Below are 18,179 nucleotides of genomic sequence, written 5' to 3'. Positions count from 1 at the left end.
AAGCCACCACACTTGGCCCTTTACCTGGTTTTGGTTGGATTATTTATTTTTTATTGTTGAGTTGTAGAAGATTTTTTGCATATTCCAGGCACCAGACCCTTATCTGTGGATTGTCTTTTTGCTTTCTTGATGGTGTCAAAACACAAAAGTTTTCGGTTGATCTCTTTTACCTGAGTTCAATGTGTGTGTTTTATCTTGGGTTGTTTGTGCTTTGTGTATGGGTGTTTTTAAAAACCATTATCTGCCTATGATCCTAGCACTTTGGGAGGCTGAGGCAGGAGGATCACTTGAGGCCGAGAGATTGAGAACAGGCTGGGCATTGACGTGAAACTGTGACTCGATGAAAAATTTAAAAATCAGCTGGGCACTGTGGTGAACACATGTAGTCCCAGCTGTGGTAAGCTGAGGTGGAAGGATTGCTGGAGCCCAGGAGTTCAAGGATGCAGTGAACTGTGATTGTGCCACTTTACTGCAGCCTGTGTGACAGAGTGAGACCCAGCCTAAACCAACCAACCAACCCAAAAACTGTGATCTAATTCAGGGTCATAAAGATTTGTACCTATGTTTTTTTCTAAGAGTTTTATAGCTTTGGCTCTTACATTTAGGTTTTTGATCCACTTTGAGTTAACGTTTGCATTTGATGTGAGGAAGAGGTCTAACTTCATTCTATGCATGTGGATAGTCAGCACCCTTTGTTGAAAAGACTGTTCTTTCCCTGTTGAGTGGTCTGACATCCTTGTTGAAATCAGGTGCCCACAGGTGTGCGGGTTTATTTCCAGACTCTGAGTGGACCCACCGGTCTCTGTGTGCGTCCTTCTGACAGTGCCCCTCTGTCTTCATCTCTGTAGCCCTGAAGTTTTAAAATCAGGAAGTATGATTCCTGTAACTTTGTTCTTTGTATTTCCCTGTGAATTTTAGGATCAGGTTGTCAATTTCTGCAAAAGCACCAGCTAGAATTTTGATGGGGATTGCATTGAGTTTTTCTATCTGTTTGGAGAGTGTTGCTGTCTTTATTTATTTATTTATTTAGAGATGGAGTTTCACTCTTGTTGCCCAGGCTGGAGTGCAGTGGCATAATCTCGGCTCACAACCTCCACCTCCTGGGTTCAAGCGATTCTCTTGCCTCAGCCTCCTGAGTAGCTGGGATTACAGCATGTGCCCCCATACTCAGCTAATTTTGTATTTTTAGTAGAGAGGGTGTTTCTCCATGTTGGTCAGGCTGGTCTTGAACTCCCCACCTCAGGTGATCCACCTGCCTTGGCCTCCTGAAGTGCTGGGATTGCAGGCATGAGCCACTACACCTGGCCGAGTATTGCTGTCTTAACCATATGAAGTCATCCAGTCCATGAATACAGGATAGCTGTTCACTTATTTAGGGTGTCTTTCGTTTCTTCTGGCAATGTTTCACAGTTTTCAGAGTATAAGCTTTATATCTCTTTTGTTAAATTTATTGCTCAGTATTTTTTTTTTGATGCTATTGTAAATGGAATTATTTTCCATTTCTTTTCTTTTCTTTTCTTTCTCTTTTTTTTTAGACAGGGTCTCACTCTCACTCTGTCCCGCAGATTGGAGTGCAGTGGCATGATCTCGGCTCACCACAAGCTCTGCTTTCCAGGCTCAAGTGATTCTCCCGCCTTTGTCTCAGCCTCCCGAGTAGCTGGGATTACAGGCATGCGCCACCACTGTCTGGCTAATCTTTGTATTTTTAGTAGAGACGGGGTTTTGCCATGTTGGCTGGGCTGGTCTCGACTCCTGACCTCAGAGAATCCACCCACCTTGGCCTCCCAAAGTGTTGGGATTACGGGCCTGAGCCACCGTGCTCGGCCGAGAAAAAGTTTTTATGATGCTTGTTAGAGATGGTAAGGCAGATTTCCAGGAGAGGCCGCTGTCATGGGGTTTTGCAGTAGGGGAGAGAGATTGAGCTCAACTCCAAATACAACAAAGACATGTGGGGATGTTTAGCCAAGAAGCAGAGTTGGAAAGTTACCATCAGGAGACATCGGGGTAGGGGTTCTTTGGCAGGCCAGGGGTGATGAGCTGTAGAGGCTGAGGGAGGAGGAATTTGACCCGATGTTGAAGATCAGATACCAAGGGTGGGGGTTTTCACAGAAGCGACCAGCAGGAGTCTTGCTGAAACTGGACTAAGTAGGTCAGGGACTAAGCCAAGGTCAGGGCCTGGTTGAAGAGGAGGACCCAGGAGCCAGACTCAAGTGTGGTCGAGGACAGTCTCTGTCAGTGGGGAGTGCTTATAATTCTACTGCATATACTTGAAATTTTCCAAAATAGTAAGTTTTTTAAAAATTTAAATTGAAGTAGAATACATTAAAAATAAAAAGAGAACCAAAAAGTCTATTCAAATGCATTGGACTTTGTTTCAATTCTGATTTACAGAAAGATTTTTTAAATGATGAGACAGGGAATTTGAGCACTCCGTGGATATCTGATAATAAGGAATTTGTTTTTTAAAGTGTAATAGTGGACCGGGCGCAGTGGCTCACACCTGTAATTCCATCACTTTGGGAGGCCTAGGCGGATGGATCACTTGAGGTCAGGAGTTTGAGACCAGCGTGGCCAACATGGCGAAAACCCATCTCTGCTAAGAATACAAAAATTAGCCGGGCACAGTGGTGGGCGCCTAATAATCCCAGCTACTCAGGAGTCTGAGGCAGGAGAATCGCTTGAACCCGGGAGACGGAGGTTGCAGTGAGCTGAGATCGTGCCACTGACCTCCAACCTGTGTGACAGAACGAGACTCCGTCTTAAAATAATAAAGGAAAAGAAAGAAAGAGTGATGGTCTATAGTAGTTGTTCTTTTAATGGTTTTTGTGGAGAGCATAATGAATTTGCCTGTCATCCTCGCACAGGGGCCACGCGAAACTTCTCAGTATTGTACCACTTTTAGCGTATGTGCTGCCGAGGCGGGCACGTGGTTGTGGTCTTTCAAAGAAGAGTTCGCATCTTTGGACATAACTGGAAATGTTTGTGGGTGAAGCGATGTGCTGTCTTGGAGTTGCTTCAGAATAACCCACTGGGGAGAGAAGAGGGTGGGCACTCAATGGAAAGAGATGGGATGTGAGCTGGTAAGTTTTGAGTTGGTGTAATGGGGTTGTGGGAGTTTTTTAATACTTGTCAAACTCAAACGAAAATACACAGATGAGGCCCAGCGCAGTGGCTCATGCCTGTAATCCCAGCACTTTGGGAGGCCAAGGTGGGCAGATCACTTGAGGTCAGGAGTTTGAGACCAGCCTGGCCAACATGGCGAAACCCTGTCTCTACTAAAAATACAAAAATTAGCTGGGTGTGATGGTGGGTGCCTGTAATCCCAGCTACTTGGGAGGCTGAGGCAGGAGAATTACTTGAACCCACGAGACAGGTTGCAGTGAGCTGAGATCGCGCCACTGCACTCCAACCTGGGTGACAGAGCAAGACTCCATCTCAAAAAAAAAAAAAAAAAAAAAAAGGTGTACAGAGTGGTCTTTGGTCAAGAACAAAAAGCATGCTGGGGGTTTATTGGAAAGAGAAATGTTACCTGTTGTTTTGAAAGAAAACACATTGGCACTGGTGAAGTTTCGGGGAGCTGGCAAGCTCAGATTGGTGAAAGACACGGTAGGTAAACCTAGTCTTTGGGTCAGGTAGGTTGTTCCAGCAGCCATTAGGCACACCTGGTTGTAAGGTTGCAGCAGGTCATTTCAGCAGCTAGACTTGCGGTGGGTGGGGGGGGGGGGCGGGGGGGGAGCGGTGGGGGGGCTCTGGGAGCAGGTGCCGTGTGCCTGAGAGCTTTTCCTGGGTCCCTCGAGTCTGATTTGGTTGGGTGTGGTAGGAAAAGTTCAATTCGTATAATGGGTTTTCATAGGCCGTTCTCTCTCTGTTTGTGTGTGCTTGAGATTTTCCCTAATGAAACATTAAACAGAAGAGGCTCCTGGCTCACCTATTGGCCTCTGGTGGGTAGTTTTGTGGTGAGGAGCTGAGAACCTGCCTCCTGAGGAAAGGCTCCTCAGGTGATTTGGCTGCTGCCCCGGAGATCGCGGTTCTGCCCTCTAAGCCAGCCACAGGCGTTCTGTGCAGGTGTTAAGCAACGCCTGGTCATAGCTCACAGTTCTGTAGGCCAGATGCTCTTGTGGGTTTGGCAGGATTCTCAGCTTAGGGTGGGTTGGGGTGCGCTGGCCGGGCTGGGCTCCTGCCTCGAGGCACCAGGCTCCTGGGGGTTGGGTCAGTCCCTGCAGTGGTGGGACCAAGGGCCATTTTCTTGCTGGCTGTCAGCTAGGGTCCCTTCTCCACGCCCCTCCATTTGGCCCTTCATCCTCATGGCCAGCAGCGGCACCCAAATCCCGTCTCTGACTCTCCCTCTGTCCCCACCTGGGGGAAACTGCTTTTCAGCGGCACATGGGGTTAGATCAGACCCCCATGGAGGGCCCCCAACCGCACCCCCCAGCTGTCAGTGAGTACAGGAGTGACAGGCTGAAATGTGCCGGTCTTCTTAGGTCCCTCCTGCCACACCCCTGCAGGGCACCCCTTACATGGCAGGGTTAACAGGCTACATAGTTGGGGAGGTCGGCGGGGGGTGTCTGTCAGGTGAGTGTGGGACAGAAGGGCCACAGGGTCATGTGGAGTCCTGAGCCGAAGCTGCGGCTCAGGGCATGAGGTCCTGGGCGCTCTCAAAGCCGTGACTGGGTTTTCTGTCAATTCTCTTGTTGCCCCGAGTGGTCTCGTGGCCTTACCACCCCTCATGCTATCCTCTGTGTGGACATTTTCTTGTGATTTTCTCACGTCTGCTGCTCACTATTTGTGACAAGGACTGAGGGGCTTTGGAGCAGGGGGCTGGTGGGAGTGTCTCTGGATGGGGTGGGCCTGGGTTTACCAGTGGGCTTTGTGGTGACTGGGGCCTCTGCAGGGTGGTAGGGCTTTGGGGGGCAGGACTTTCCAACTCCAGGAACTCCACTCTTAGCACAGACGGAGGCCCTGGGTGGAGGTCCCCTCTGGCTTGCAAGGCTGGTGTGGGATGCAGAGGCCCTGGCCAGGCTCCACGTCTCCTGGGCACCTTCCATAGCAGCCACCCCTCCTCATCCTCCTCACCCTCCTCAGCGTGGGGGGACCCCTGGCTGCCGTAGCTGCATCACGGAGGAGCCTGCTGAGCTCCAGGCACCCGTCCTCATCTCGGTGCCTGAGCTTCGAGGCCTGGCCTGCTGCGGGGCTGGAAGCGGTGGTCCTGCACAGCCCACCTTGGACTGAGGATGCCTCTGCCCTCTCTCCCATTGTGCTTTATAAACTTCCTGGATTGTTTCAATTCTTCCCTGCTGGCTGGCTGGCTGGCTGCCTGCAGTGGTTTCAATGTTCCTCCTAAAACTCATGTTGCAATTTAGTTGCCATTTGTAGTACTTAATATTAAATAGTAACTACTTTTAAGAGTTGAGGCCTGGCCAGGCAGGCCTGTAATTCTAGCACTTTGAGAGGCCAAGGCGGGTGGATCACTTGAGGTCAGGAGTTTGAGACCAGCCTGGCCAACATACAGTGAAACCGCGTCTCTACTAAACAGTACAAAAATTAGCCGTGTACAGTGGCTCATGCCTGTAATCCCAGCACTTTGGGAGGCCAAGGCGGGCAGATCATGAGGTCAGGAGATTGAGACCATCCTGGCTAACATGGTGAAACCCTGTCTCTACTAAAAATACAAAAAAATTAGTTTGTTTTGGGCGTGGTGGCAGCGCCTGTAGTCCCAGCTGCTTGGGAGGCTGAGGCAGGAGAATGGCGTGAACCCGGGAGGGGGAGCTTGCAGTGAACTGAGATCGATCGCATCACTGCACTCCAGCATGGGCGACAGGGCGAGACTCCGTCTCAAAAACAAAACAAAACAAAACAAAAATTAGCGGATGTGGTGGAGCATGCCTGTAATCCCAGCTGCTTGGGAGGCTGAGGCAGGAGAATCGCTTGAACCTGGGAGGCGGAGGTTGCAGTGAGCCGAGATTGCACCACTGCACTCTAGCCTGGGCAACAGAGCAAGACTCCATCTCTTAAAAAAAAAAAAAAGGAAGTGAGGCTTTTGAAAGGTGATTTGGCTCTACCCTCATGAATGGACAATGTTGTCATCTTGAGAGTAGATTTCTTGCCATGGGAGTTGGTTCCTGATCAAAATGGTGAGTTTGCTCAGTGTCCTCCCTCTGCCGTGTGTGCTAGTTCATCTTCTGCCGCTGGGGTAATGCAGCAAGAAGGTCCTTGCCAGATGCAGCTTCTTGATCTTGGCCTTCCCAGCCTCTGGTGAACCAGATAAATCTGTGTTCTTTATAAATTTCCCAGTCTGTGCTATTTGTTACAGCAGCAGAAAATGGGCTAAAATACGTCCCCCTTCCTTCTCTTTTTCTCTTTTTTAGAGATGTCTTGCCATGTTGCCCGGGCTGGCTTCCAGTTCCTGGGCTCTAGTGATCCTCTCACTTCAGCCTCCCGAGTAGCTGGGACTACAAGCATGCTGCCACACCCAGCACAGCCCCCTTTCTTTTTCTCTGGTGCTGCTTTGTTTGTTTAAAATAAATCTTTTTTAAAAAATCATTTTGTGGGATCTTGACAAGGGAAAGCAAATTTGAGGGGCAATAGCTGGTCCAAGAACCAAGTTTCTGGGTGTCTCAATATCCCATTAGCTGGGTGGTAAAGGTGCTCCATGAAGATAACGCCTCTGGGTTTTTTGTTCCTGCATTGCCTGTGAGGAATTTGGAGCAGCCTCATACTTAGGAACCTGGCATTTCCTCCTCACTCCTGCGCTTCAGGAGGCCTGGCATTGCCTTCGGAGCTGTTCTGGAGGTGAAACAAAGCCTTGGCTGAGAGCCAGAAGAGCTGCCTATTCTCCTGGGCTCTAGAGTAATAATGCAGGAACACTTTGTGAGAAGTGAACTTTACAGACACGCTATCTCCACGTGATAAATTGTACTCATTGACAGTGACCATTGGATGAGTTTTGGCAGAATTGTCCCTCTGCAAAGCCACTGCCACCCTCAGAAGACAGATGTGTCCACACCCACTTGACCATCACCCCTGCCCCCAGCATCTCCCTGCTTATGACTTTCTGCAGATGTTTCCTGCTGACATGCTGACTGGGCAGAATCAGAACCCCCAGAGTCTACCTCATTACCAATGGGTTGTTAGATAACGGTTTGTTTGAAAAGCGATGCAATAATAAATGCTTTGTGGGACTTCAATTTAGAAAAAGTGTTGATGATTTGGATTTTGCCATTTTACTGATGACTGACTTTATCAGTGTAGTTTAAGTGTGAATTACTTTCTCTCTTCCCTGTGTTCTGCTACTATGTAATGTATTCTTACATATTGTATGAAAGCCCTGAGTTGGTGCTAAACTTTGCTACTAAATTAATGCAAGCCTTATCTGTATTTTAATTTAAAACAGTGAAAAACTCTGCTGAAGTGCCAGCCAGAGGTGTGGGAGTATAGCCTGAGAGGCCCTGTTCCACGTGGGGTGTGAGTGACACCTCCCAGACGCGCATGGCAGCAGGAGCTGGAGGGGCCAGCCTGCTTCTCTGTCTGTGACAGAGTTTACAACTGTGTCCTCCAGAGACCAGCAGACGCCTCAGGCTGGCATTGCTGGGCTCCTGTGCCCAGTGCTGGTTCAGACCTTTCAGCCACTCAGGGATGCCCTGTGGACCTGCCTCCAGCAGGGCTCTGCCAGGTCCGGCATGGGGGTGACCCTGGCTGCCAGCGGGCTTGTGGGCTCTGCCTCTCAGCGTGTGGCTCTGCCCAGCAAGGGTAAGCTCCCTGGGAAGGACTGGCTGGTGCCTGCAGTGTGGTGCGTGTCTGTGTTTGGGAATCGGGACCTGTCTATGGGGAGTCTCCCACGGGTACCTTTCTTTTTTTTTTCGAGACAGAGTCTCACTCTGTCACCCAGGCTGGAGTGCGTGGTGCGATCTTGGCTCACTGCAACCTCTGCCTCCCGGGTTTATGCCATTCTCCCACCTCCGCCTCCTGAGTAGCTGGAACTACAGGCACCGCCACCTCGCCCGGCTAGTGTTTTGTATTTTTAGTAGAGACAGGGTTTCACCACGTTAGCCAGGATGGTCTCGATCTCCTAACCTCGTGATCTGCCCGCCTCGGCCTCCCAAAGTGCTGGGATTACAGGCGTGAGCCACCGTGTTCGGCCATAACGGGTACCCTTTTTAGAAGCCCATGTGCTGTCCCAGTTGGAGCCAGAATTGTGTCATTGAGTTGGGATGAGGTAGAGAATGAGTTACCTTTTAACATGGCCCCTGGGTCTCTTATTACTTAAAGCTTTAACATTTCCTTCTTTCCGATTTTTCCACCCCAGACTGGAGCCTGTGCTGATGACTGTGGCTGTGATGAAATCATGCCTGTGACCACAGCAGCTCTCCAGGTGCTGGGCATGCTCCTCACATGGTGCCCATCCATTCTGTCTCCTGCTTGGCCTCGTTCACTGTTGCTCACCTTGCTCAGCTGAGGTTGCTGCTCCTCCTCCCCTCCCCCTCCCCCCTCCCCCCTCCCCCTCCCCCCTCCCCTCCCCCCTCCCCCTCCCCCCTCCCCCTCCCCCTCCCCTCCCCCCTCCCCCTCCCCCTCCCCTCCCCCCTCCCCCTCCCCCTCCCCCTCCCCTCCCCCTCCCCTCCCCCCTCCCCTCCCCCTCCCCCCTCCCCCCCTCCCCCTCCCCCCCTCCCCCTCCCCCTCCCCCTCCCTCCTCCCCTCCCCCTCCTCCCCTCCCCCTCCTCCCCTCCCCCTCCTCCTCTCCCCCTCCTCCCCTCCCCCCTCCCCTCCCCTCCTGCTCCCCTTCCCTGCCCCCTCCCCCTCCCCTCCCCATCCTCTCCCCCTCCCCCCTCCCCTCCCCCATCCTCTCCCCCTCCTCCCCTCCCCTCCCCCATCCCCTCCCCCTCCCCCCTCCTGCCTCTGCAGTCAGAGCATCCCGAGAGGAGCATGGGTGTCTGCTGCCCTTCCCTCCTTAGTCCTCTCGTTTCAGTGAAGCGGCTCCTTCTGTCTTCTCAGGCACAGACCTTGGTGTCATCTTTGAGGGCCCCATCCTTGAGGGCCTGGATTCCACATGGAATCCATCTATTAATCCTGCTTTCCAGCTGTGTTATGACGGCCTCTTCTCACCCTTCTCTACTGGCCCAGGCCTCTGCCTCAGTAGGGCTCTAACATGATTTTCAGAAATCTCACAGGTTTTTCCTTGCAAGACGCGCATTTCACTGTGCCTCCAGTCTGCACTGATGTGGATGTGTGTTGTGATGGTCCGATGTTGGAGTGAGAGCAGCTGTAGTGTGAGGTGCGGGCGAGGTGGGCAGTCAGCTGATGAGTGGGCAGGTTCAGACCAGGGTACCTGGCGCCCCCATAACCTCCTTGGGGTTCCTGGGGACAGCACCCCTGACCCGGCGTGCAGCCCGAGGTGGGCCCCGTGCCACTCCCACTTCAGCGAAGTGTCTTTTCCTCTCTCTGTTCAGTGTGAGTTTTGTTTCTGAAGATAGTTTTTCACACTTCTTCAAAAGTCACTTTTGAAGGACTGTTTTTCCAAATTGATGATTTCTGAACTGCTGTGGTGTTGGTGGGGACAGAGATGGGCCTGGAGGGGACCCAGGCGCTGCCTTTTACTGCCCGCCCACTCTTCCCCGGGGCCAGGAAGTGCCTGAGATGTGCTCGCAGCTTCTGGCCTGGGGTGGGGACTTCTACCACCAGCTGGTGCTGTGCCCAGAGGCTCCTTGATGCCCCAGCATGTAGGTTACCAGCAGCTTTGCCAGATGTACTTTTTAAAAATGAGAAAAGGGTCATTAAAAGCTTGGGAGGCTTCCATGAGGCTGTTTTGACTCTCTGTTGTTAAAATGGCAACCCTGAATGAGCTGCAGAGTTGCATATTTATGTATAAATTTGTTTTCTAGATTTGCACAGATCACCAAGCCAGCGAAGACTAATAACCATGAAAAGCCACCCAAGAAAAAAGGCCAAGTAGGCATCTTCAGTAGTAAATAAACAATGAATGTGATTCTGATGAGCAGCTTCACAGGCACTCATGCCTGGCGATGCTGATTCTTGCAGATACGAGAAAACAACGGATGAACTTAGTGTCTGATTTTCTTCTAAGATTTTATTGTGAAACAAGTTAGCAGGCTGGGCGCGGTGGCTCACGCCTGTAATCCTAGCACTTTGGGAGGCGGAGGTGGGTGGAGCACCAGGTTAGGAGTTTGAGACCAGCCTGTCCAAAATGGTGAAACCCCGTCTCTACTAAAAATACAAAATTAGCTGGGTGTGGTGGTCGGGAGACTGAGGCGGGAGAATCGCTTAAACCTGGGAGGCAGAGGTTGTGGTGAGCCGAGATCACGTCACTGCACTCCAGCCTGGGTCACAGAGCGAGACTCTGCTACTACTACTACTACTACTAGTACTACTACTACTACTACTACTAGTACTACTAGTACTACTACTAATAATAATAATAATAGAAGGAGGAGGAGGAAGAAGAAGAAAGAAAAAGAAGAAGAAGTTAGCAGTGGATGGGGCAGTGGGGTCAGGACCTTCCGTAGTGGCTCTGTGACCTTCCCTTTCTGGTGTTTTGTGCCTGGGCCAGGGTGGACGCTGGCAGCGTGGTCTGGTGTGGCCTGCACCTGCTCTGGAGTTGGGAGCAGCCCCAAGCTCACCCCGGACCCCTTTGTTCACGGCCCTTGGTTTCTGCTCTTGACAGAGGCCACAAAGGCTGAGATCAAGAAGCCGTTTCCCAAAGCTCAGTTAAAAGCATCTGTTAGGCCCATAGAGAGCAGTCGTTGCTGGGTGGGGAAGGTGAACCTTCCCTCTTCCTCTGACATGCTTTAATTTTTTTTTTCCTGGAAGCCCTGTGACTTCCCTAAAAATTGAATGAATTATAGAACAGACCTATGGTGCCAGTGGGTCATGTTTGGTTAGAAGGTGATAATCTACAGAATTCCACAGATTCTAGATACTATGGACCTATTCCATATGGACTAATAAGAGGATGAATCTTCTTTAAGATTTGGCCTCTGAGTGATTTTGGATTTTTATGTGCCAGCCCTAATGGCCACAGATTTTCTGATGATTAGTAAGCATTTATTCTTTTGACTTGATTATTGTCTCCTTTATATGTGAATTTATTGCTCCCGTTGAAACCATGTACTAATAAACTATTTGCTATTCAAAAAAAAAAAAGGTTAAGTAACCGGCCCAAGGTCACACAGCCACAAGTGGGCCACACTGCGTTGTAGCCGTCACCCCTGCTCTGTCCTGTATGCAGCCACGAGCCGGGCAGCTCTCCCAGTGGAGACGTGCTGGGGATGTGACCACACACCTGCTCTGAGAAGAGCGATGCGTACTCTCTCATTAGCATATTATGTTGACAGTATTTTGGGTGAAATAGTTGGAATTAAGTATATCATTAAGGTCAAAGTCACTTTCTTTTGCGGTGTGGCTTCTGGATGGGGTAAACCTCGCTGCTGCTTGCAGCTGTGTCTGCTGGGCGGCGCTGCTTCCCACCTGGGCAGTCCCTGCATAGCCTTGGAGCTCGGGCTTCGGGCTTCCGGGTGGGAAAGGTCTTTGTGGGTATCTGGCTCCTGCATTTAGCACCTGTTTGATTCTGGGAAAATTCTTTAAATTTTCTAAGCCTAGTTTCTCTCATGCAAAACAGGGGTCCTCCTACTTGCTGTGAGGAAGAGTGGTGAAGCGCCGCCTCCGCTCCCTTGGGCAGCCCCTGAGTGGCCTGGGGAGGAAGAGGGCACAAGGGGAGGGGGCCACCAACCCCAGGAATATTGGCAGACAGTTCATAGAAACCCTTCCTGGTCTGCAGGTCTACACTCCCCAGCTGTGTCTCTGGCCTTGTGCAGTGGGTGCCACTTTCCGCGCCTTCCCCAGCGTGTTGACTGCAGCCACCCAGGTGCGAGGGGGCCTCGTTGTGGACTGGATTTTCATTTCTCCCATGGCTGACGATTTTGAGCATCTTTTTACAGGGTGGTTGGCCTTTTGTATCTCATCTTTGGAGAAACATCTGTTTAGATTATCCCCCTTTTTAAAAATAATATATATATTACATATTATTTTATATATATATAGAGAGAGAGACAGAGTCTCACTCTGTTGCCCAGGCTGGAGTGCAATGGTGCAATCTCAGCTCACCACAACCTCCGCCTCCCGGGTTCAAGTGATTCTCCTGCTTCAGCCTCCCAAGTAGCTGGGATTACAGACACATGCCACCATGCCTGGCTAATTTTGAATTTTTAGTAGAGACGGGGTTTCTCCATGTTGGTCAGGCTGGTCCTGAACTCCCGACCTCAGGTGATCCGCCCGCCTCGGCCTCCCAAAGTGCTGAGATTACAGGCATGAACCACCAAGCCCGGCCAAAAAACATTTGTTTCAAGAGATGGAGCCTGTTGTTCAGGCTGGAATGCAGTAGCCTGATCATAGCTCACGGCAGTCTTGACCTCTTGGGTTCAAGCAATCCTCTCGCTCAGCCCCCGAGTAGCTGGGACTACTGTAGCAGGACAGGTCGCAGACAAAACCTCTCGGACACCAGTTTTAGGATGGAAGAGGCTTTAATCAGCTGGGAACATCGGTAGAATCGTGTCTTAAGATCTGAGCTCCCCAAAGTCAAGATTCCTGTGCCTTTTAAGGGCTTACAACTCTAAGGTGTCCACATGAAAGGGCCGTGATACGCTGTGCAAGCCGGGGCTGCGTGAGTGGGGCTGCATGCACTGGTGGTCAAAACAGAACCAAACAGAGTTACACGGTGCTTCCTCATACAGTGTCTGGAATCGATAGAAAACTAAGTGATTAGGTCAGGGGTGGATCTTTAACTACCAGGCCTGGGGTGTGGCGCCAGGCTGACTATTGAATTTCACTTCTGCCTTTTCTTTAACTCCTACTTTTTCTTCTCTTTGAGGCAAAAATTAGGCAGAAGACAATATGAGAGGTGGTCTCTTCCCTTTCTACAGGCACACACCATCATGCCTGGCTAATTTAAAAATCTTTAGTACAGATGGGGTCTTGCTGTGTTGCCCAGGCCAGTTTTGAAGTTTTGAGATCAGCAACTTTGCTGTTCTTTTTCAAATACTGTTTTGGCTATTCTGGGTCCCTTGTATTTCCGTGTGAATTTTAGGATCAGGTTGTCCATTTCCGCAAAAACGCCAGCTGGAATTTTGATGGGGATTGCATTGAGTTTTCAGGAATTTTGATGGGGATTGTGTTGAGTTTTTGGATCTATTCGGCAAGTATTGCTGTCTTAACCTTATGAAATCATCTGGTCCATGAACATGGGATGGCTGCTCATTTATTTAGGCTGTCTTTAATTTCTTTGGCCAATGTTTTACGGTTTTCAGAGTATAAGCTTGGTAATTCCTTTGTTAAATTTATTGTGCAATATTTTATTTTTTGATGCTATTGTAAATTATTTTCTTAATTTCATTTTCAGTTTGCGCATGGCTACTGGTTAGAAATACAACTGATGTTTCATATTGATCTTGTACCCTACAATTGTGCTGAATTCGTCTATTAGCTCTAATAATTTTTGTGGATTCTTTTTTAAAATTTTATTTTCTATAGAGATAGGGTCTCACTATGTTGCCCAGGCTGGTCTTGAACTCCTGGACTCAAGTGATCCACTTGCTTCGACCTCCCAAAGTGCTTGGATTACAGGCATGAGCTACGGTGCTCAGCCAATTTTTGGGGATTCTGTGGGATTTTCTATATACAAGATTATGACACCTGCGAATAGAGATAATTTACTTCTCTCTTTCTGATCTGGGTGTCTTATTTCATCTGCTCGCCTGTTTGCTCGGTGAGAGCCTCTGGCACCGTGTTGAGTGGCAGTGGTGAGAGTGGACATCCTCGTCTTATTCTTGATTTCAGGGGGAGCGTCCAGTCTTTCTTCTTGCATATGAGGTTAGCTGTGGGGCTTTGTAGATGCCGCTTTTCAGGTTAAGTTTCCTTCTGTTCTGTTCTTGAGTGGGTTTTCCATTCTGTTTATCATGAAATGGTGCTGGATTTGTCTGGTGCTTTTTCTGTATCTATTGAGAAATCTTAGGGTTTTTGTCCTGCCACACTCCCTCTTACAAAACCTGAGGAATCAACTGGGCATGGTGGCTCACACCTGAAATCACAGTGCTTTGGGAGGCCAAGGTACTTGAGCCCAAGAGTTCAAGACCAGCCGGGGCAACATAGGGAGACCCCATCTCCACAAAAAGTAAAAAACAATAAACCAAAAACCCTTAGAAACCTGAAGTGGAAAACACACTGACTTCAGGATTTTGTTGAAGGAATGGTGGGCCTGGGCTAAGGCCCTGTTCTGGTTTGTAGAAAGGGTTGTCGGAAAAAATAATGCGTCGCTGTTCCGCAGCCCCTGGGAGGAGGTGGCCCACCCGGAGAGTCAGCTGCTGTGTCCTGGTGTGTGTGTACCTTCAGCTGCTGAGCTGCTCATTCTGAAATGATGGGACGCCTACCAGGTCTGCCTGGGCCCTGAGAGCCAGCGAGTGCAGCCCTCGGCCTCTGCCCGTGGCTTCCAGCAGCTAGATGACATGGACACTGAGTCAGCTGGTGGCAGGGGAGGGTCGCTGGGGGTGTGCAGTGGCAGCCCGGGCTCCTTTCCTGCCTGTGTCCACTGCATTCCCAACGGTCACAGCGAAAGTGCGGGATGCGTGTGAATTCATCGGCTTCCCACGGTCCTGGTGTCCGGGTTTTACCGGGAAGAACAAGGCTGTAGTGCTGCTGGAGGTGAGCAGGGTGGCCTGTTGTGGCTCAGGGCCCGCTGCCAAGTGCTGGTCTAGAGGTTTTCCCCTTGGCCATGCTCCCCAGTGAAGACACGGGGGTTAAACCCTGGCCAGGGTCAGGGGTCATGCTGAGGACTGAGTGCAGGAGGGAAGCTCTAGCTGTGCCTGGTCTCTGGTCTCCTTGGGAGTGAGAGGCTGGTTGGCAGTGATGATTTCGCAGGACTTCCAGTGACCTTTGTCCAGAGGCACCACCTCTGAGGGGCTGCTGTGGGCTGGATAGCAGGCGCTTCTGCCGGTTTCTGCGTCCTGGAAGTGCTGCTGTTTGTAGGGGATGAGGTAGGGGGCCATCGGAGCCTGTGAGGTCCCTTCTCCCGAGCAGCGGAGCATGTGCTTAGGAAGGACCTGCCAGGTGCCCCTGCCCTCGGAGGCTCCGGGAGAGAGCTGTGTGCCGGCCCTGGGCAGGAGCTCACTGGCCTGGTCCTGTGACCTGTGGGGCACCCTGACAGCCAGCCCTGTGCTGCAGAGGTCAGTGGGACTGGGTTTGGATCTAGGGCCCCGCCCCAGCGTGAAAGGGCGCTGGACCACGAAGGCAGGGAAACCAGGGGGAGGCCGGCAGGACAGTCGGTGGCCCCGCTGCCGCAGCCCGGTGCAGGCTTAGACCGCACAGCCTCGGAATGAGCGCCGCTGGGGGCGGAGGCCGCGCCCGGGGGCGGGGCTGGCCGCTGGGGGCGGAGCGGGGCGGGCCGCTGGGGCGGGGCCCAGCTTGTCGCTCTTTCCCGGAGGCCGGCAGATGCGCGTGGTGCGGCTGCTGCGGCTCCGGGCGGCTCTGACGCTGCTCGGGGAGGTCCCCCGCCGCCCGGCCTCCCGGGGCGTCCCGGGCTCGCGCAGGACGCAGAAGGGCAGTGGAACCAGGTAAGGCGGCCCATTGAGCAGGCGGCAAGGGCCCTGAGCACCGGGCTGGGTTAGGTCCAGAAAGGGGAGTGACAGGCCTCGTGGGACGGCCTTGCCCTGCTTCCGGCTTTCCCAAAAGTCGGGCGGGAGAGCATGAGTGCCGCGGTGTGACCGGCCCGCCTCTTGCCCGGGGTGTATAGGCCCCCCGTGACGTCACCCCTCCTTCCCCAGGCACCACCCCACCAACCCTGTTTGGGGAAATCTCCCCCCTTTTTTTGGCTTGAGGTTTCATCATTTGTGTAGCTGTGCCTGGGCCTCAACACTGTAGGGTTTGGTTAGGTACTTTATAAAAAGCTTCTGTTGCTGTGCCTGGTCTTCTGAGACGCGCCCTTTCCTGGAGTCGGTTCCCGGGTTGTCTCCAGGACGATTCTGCATGACCGCTGGCACTCACTGTGGTATCTACATCACCAGGCACACGCCGCATGGATCCAGTGGCCCTGGTGGCCGTTCGTGGTCCCAGGCGCTTTCCTGGGGGACATGGGAGAAGCCCTGCCGGCGCATACTGGGCCTGGGGTAGCCGCATGGGGTTGGGTCTCTGCGCACGAAATGCTGGAGGTTTCGGAAGAGCTGGAGAGTTGACAGCCTGGCCTCACTGGTGCGTGGAGATCCTGCAGGAGTTTCCCCAGTCGGTTTGCCGTCATTCACTTGGTGCTTCCAGCGTGGTGTGTCTCTGTGGCCTGGTGGTGCGCTATCACCATATCCATTCACAGCTGAGGGCCTGCACAGCTGCCCAAGGCCATGCCGCAGAAATGTCCTCTCTGCCTCCAGGATCTTGGGACCCAAGAGAGCCCAGATGGGGGAGGGCGTCTTGGGAGGAGGGAGTTCTGGCCTGCCCTGGAGCTGGGGCTGGCTCTGGGTCCTGCACTGAGGCGCATCTCTCCGAGGGTGCACAGGCAGGTAGGTGCTTTCCAAAAAGTGCTGCTGGGCTGCAGTCGCCCAGGTGGAAAGGTGGGTTTGGAGCAAGGTCTCCCTTTGAAAGCCAGCTTGCGTCTGATGGTGGTGCTTGGTACCCGGGTCTCTGCAGGGGTGAAAGAATGTCACTACAGCGTGCACAACGTGCAACGCTCAGTTGGGCTTGAGCGCACACCCAGCACTGCAGCCCTGCTTGGCTGCTGGCCTGCAAGTTGTTTCAACTCAGTGTCTTCATCTGTGAAATGAGACTGATGGTGTGATTATCCTAGAGGCTTTGTGTTACTGTCAGTCAGTTCTTTAATTTTTTTATTATTATTATTTCTTGAGACTTGCCCTGTCACCCAGGCTGGAGTGCAGTGGTGCAATTTCAGCTCACTGCAACCTCTGCCTCCTGGGTTCAAGTGATTCTCCTGCCTCAGCCTCCTGAGTAGCTAGGATTACAGGCGCCAGCCACCACACCTAGCTAATTTTTGTATTTTTAGTAGAGATGGGGTTTCGCCATGTTAGCCATGCAGATCTCAAACTCCTAGCCTCAAGTGATCCACCAACCTCAGCCTCCCAAAGTGCTGGGATCACAGGCTTGAGCCACCGCACCCGGCTCCTATCAGTCAGTCCTGAGATACCTGTGGTTTCACATTTTCTCACACCCTGATTCTCTAAGAAGGCGTTGTCTAGGTTAAGAGGGCGAGGTCTAGGTTTCATTCTTCAGGGTACTTAGCGATCTCTCGCCCCACCCTAGACATGCTGTATTAGGGCTACTGGGCTCTCTTGAACTCCTAAAACCTGTAAGAAAGGTGAGGCTGGAAAAGCTCTGCAAAGTCAGCAGAACCCCCCTTCCCCCGACTCTCCCCCCAGACTCCAGCTGCCTGCAGTGTCTGCCAGCTAGCTTTTTGTACTTTCACCATGTTGGCCAGGCTGGCCTTGGGCTCCTGAGCCTGCCTCAGCCTCCCAAAGTGCTGGGATTACAGGCGTGAGCCACCGTGCCCGGCTCCACCCTGGAAAGTTCTTGAGCCGGTTAACTTCTCCCTACTTTATCACCTTTGCCTCTGGCTCTTCTAACCATGCCCATTCCCTCCTCTGCCAGAAAGGCCCTTTCAGAAATGTCAGTGGCACATGCTTTCTTCTCTCAGACCCTTCAGAGACTTCCTGTTGCTCTGAGGACACTCATCCCAGCTGAACAGGCCCACCAGGCCCCTGACAGCACTACCTGGCTGGGGTCACGTGCGGGTCTCCTGGCTCTGGCAGGGGGGGTGTGATCTGGAACCTTTTGTCCTTGTGCGTCTGGGGGAGGCTCAGAAGGTTTGTCCATCTCACTCTCCCCATCCTGATGGCGCTCCCACCCTCCTGCCAAAGCCTCTCCCACTGAGGCCTTGCACTGGCCATCCTAGGTGCTGGGCTCGCTCTTTCCTCAGCCCTGCTGAGTGAGGCTGCCCACTGCCCGCCAGCCATGCCCCGTCTCGCTCCTCTCTTCCCAGGCCCATCTCAGTGTCTGGGTTCAGTTGAGCCCTTTCTACGGGGCAGCGCTGGCTCAGGGCGGGCTTGGGCTTGGCTGGAGCCTCAACTGGCCTGGAGAGTTAGGATGGGCTGTAACCACCACGCTGGCTGTGTCCCCGCCCTCCG

At 52.2% G+C, this 18,179-nt stretch overlaps 1 protein-coding gene, 1 long non-coding RNA gene and 1 other non-coding gene across 23 annotated transcripts in view; 2 read left to right on the top strand and 1 right to left on the bottom strand.

Moving 5' to 3' along the window:
- TOP1MT (DNA topoisomerase I mitochondrial) overlaps positions 1 to 18,179 on the top strand; it is a 53,011-nt gene that overhangs the window by 6,185 nt on the left and 28,647 nt on the right. For 2 of the 21 annotated variants that reach the window (XR_012093784.1, XM_073018452.1), the window contains exon 1: positions 15,472 to 15,608. The exons of 17 other annotated variants lie outside the window; for them this stretch is intronic. Coding sequence is in view for 2 of the 4 variants with exons in the window: in XM_073018452.1 (XP_072874553.1) it covers positions 15,487 to 15,608 (122 nt within the window). In the remaining 2 variants the exon portion in view is untranslated. Of the gene's footprint in view, positions 1 to 15,466; positions 15,609 to 17,689; positions 17,859 to 18,179 lie in introns of those variants that run through there. 2 more of the 21 variants (XM_073018458.1, XM_073018463.1) reach the window with 2 other exon arrangements.
- LOC119624944 (U6 spliceosomal RNA) lies at positions 2,820 to 2,926 on the bottom strand. Its single transcript, XR_005241105.1, has one exon. It is a non-coding gene; the product is annotated as a U6 spliceosomal RNA (small nuclear RNA).
- On the top strand, positions 8,882 to 11,151 carry LOC140712251 (uncharacterized). Its single transcript, XR_012093787.1, has 2 exons — positions 8,882 to 9,265; positions 9,873 to 11,151. It is a non-coding gene; the product is annotated as an uncharacterized lncRNA (long non-coding RNA).

This window comes from Chlorocebus sabaeus, chromosome 8 (genome assembly GCF_047675955.1).
Source record: "Chlorocebus sabaeus isolate Y175 chromosome 8, mChlSab1.0.hap1, whole genome shotgun sequence".
NCBI lineage: Eukaryota > Metazoa > Chordata > Mammalia > Primates > Cercopithecidae > Chlorocebus > Chlorocebus sabaeus.
The sequence above is the reverse complement of the archived record's forward strand: the minus strand, read 5'-3'. Positions and strand labels throughout refer to the sequence as shown.